The 2,036-nt window shown below is 35.6% G+C and overlaps 1 protein-coding gene across 2 annotated transcripts in view; it reads right to left on the bottom strand.

Moving 5' to 3' along the window:
• The window catches only part of LOC106940416 (sarcoplasmic/endoplasmic reticulum calcium ATPase 2), a 27,372-nt gene extending 25,336 nt beyond the window's left edge, over positions 1–2,036 (bottom strand). For both annotated transcript variants that reach the window (XM_015023159.1, XM_015023158.1), the window contains exons 1-3: positions 1,919–2,036; positions 1,604–1,621; positions 1,429–1,511 (exon numbers count right to left, since the gene is read on the bottom strand). In XM_015023159.1, the coding sequence (XP_014878645.1) occupies positions 1,429–1,511; positions 1,604–1,621; positions 1,919–2,036 (219 nt within the window). The remainder of the gene's footprint in view (positions 1–1,428; positions 1,512–1,603; positions 1,622–1,918) is intronic.

Raw genomic sequence — 2,036 nt, 5'->3', positions numbered from 1 at the left:
CTTTGAATGAAAAAAGAAATGAAATCCTCAAAACATGAGCATATTCATATCCTCATGTTTTGAGGATATGAATATGCTCATGTTGTAATATAAACCAGTTTCCTTTTCTCAGATGCCGCAGATAGATGAGTAAGAAAATGTTTCTTTACTGATAAACTGATAATGGCTTGAAAGTGTGAGAAAGGCCAACCTTTGCATTGGTAGTGAAGCTACTTCAGCGTTTTTTGCAATTTCATACCGTCCCTTAGAGGTGACGTGTACCTGTTTCAAAAACCATCGTTTTAAAGTCAATTACTGTAGTATGTTAGTAAATCTATGTTTTAGTGAAGACCGCCATCAAGCAGAAGATTGCTCAAAGACATGTTTATCATAATATGGTTAAAAAACACTCATGGTATTAGCAAAAATGTTAGAAAAATTATTCCTACTGCTGAAAACTCTGCTGATTATTAAGGTTAGAATGTTAAATGCTATATATTTACAGCTTTTATACTGTTCCAGTATTAATTAGGATTGAATAATATATATCCTACTGACAGTCAGTTGTTTAGCAAGGTAAAACAAGCCAATATTAGTCAATTAATTATTTTTATAACAATCCGAATGACCAAGAAACTAAACATCCAACATCTAATAAATGACAGAGAAACTATTAGGTGATGATTGAAGTCAATAGGCACAGAATAATTTTTACAGGCACAAATCGGGAATAGGTGAGCATGAAATGGTCACGCAGCAAACTGAGCAAACTAACCTGTTGCCCTGATTTCTGAAGTATTCGATCAGGTAATGTTTTACAAGTTTGCTTGTAAAACACCAGCTGCACTATAAATACAACAAGTGTGTTTCTTACGACACTTGATTGGGTAAAAAACAAAGAAGGGAAAAAAAAAAAAAAACACAGTTTGCAAAAACATGTCATGCCAACATATCAATTAGCACCCACCAGGAAGTCATTTCATTCCCTTTATGTCAACTAGCAACTTAAATGTACTATTATGTACTCAGGTTGCTGAAAGGACATATAGCTATGTTTATATTTACTTAATATTTTCAAGCAGGAGGATTATCAGTTATTTGATCTCATCAAGGGTTGTAATCACTCATATTCCATAAAAGTCAACAACTAGACCGAATCAGAATCACTACCAATGAATATCAGGTATAAGGAAAACTGTTTAGAAAATAACTAAATGCATTAATACATACAATCCGAGTACAAAATGGTTGCTTTACGTGTGCAAACTGTTATTGTGTGGGTAGTAAATGTCAATGAAGCATACTGACCAGCAGCTTTGATTTCACACATGAAATCCTGGATAAACTGCTTTTGTTTACATTAACTGATCCATTATAGTTCTCAGAACACAGGTTCAAAGAACTTTAACCCGGGTAAGATAACTGAACATCAAATTGTGGTATACTTACAAAGGATATACAGGCAGCAAGTAAAAGGATCCTCACAAGCAGATCTTCAAACTGTTCAATCACCAGCTCCCAAAGGGATTTGCCTAGCGAGAATGAAGATTCGTGAATTAAGGATTTCTTTAAAACGATCTGAAAGATAGAAAATTTAGTGTAGATCTTCAAATTGTCTTCTTACCCTCTTCTGCTGGTAATTCTGCAGAACATCCATCCCATCGACGCCGCAAGGGAGAGAGATGGAAAGGCAATTAGCTAAATGTGATTACTTGTTGCGGGGTATTGAGTGTGTTGATAGCACTCCACATTAATATCAGCAAATCAATGTATTGCCAATACATTAACGTATGTGATGTTTCACAATATTTCAACATCACACTGTGACATCAACAAGCTTCCCTTTTCTTTGGCTTGTCATTACATTATGGCCCACACATGAGCCGGGTAATTAGCCTGTTCTTGTTTTACAATAAACACATTACGCTTAGCTCCTTACCGTTAGGTCCAAATCGCTCCCGTTGTTTCTTTACCTCCTCTAAACTCAGACCTGTGCTCTCATTTACGTTGAAAAAGTTGAAAACTTCCTCCACCGTCTTCGTGTGTGCGTTGTCCAT

The sequence above is a fragment of the Poecilia latipinna genome, unplaced genomic scaffold (genome assembly GCF_001443285.1).
Source record: "Poecilia latipinna isolate Pla-1442-1.1 unplaced genomic scaffold, P_latipinna-1.0 Scaffold3217, whole genome shotgun sequence".
Lineage (NCBI taxonomy): Eukaryota > Metazoa > Chordata > Actinopteri > Cyprinodontiformes > Poeciliidae > Poecilia > Poecilia latipinna.
This window is presented reverse-complemented; position numbering and strand designations above follow the sequence as displayed.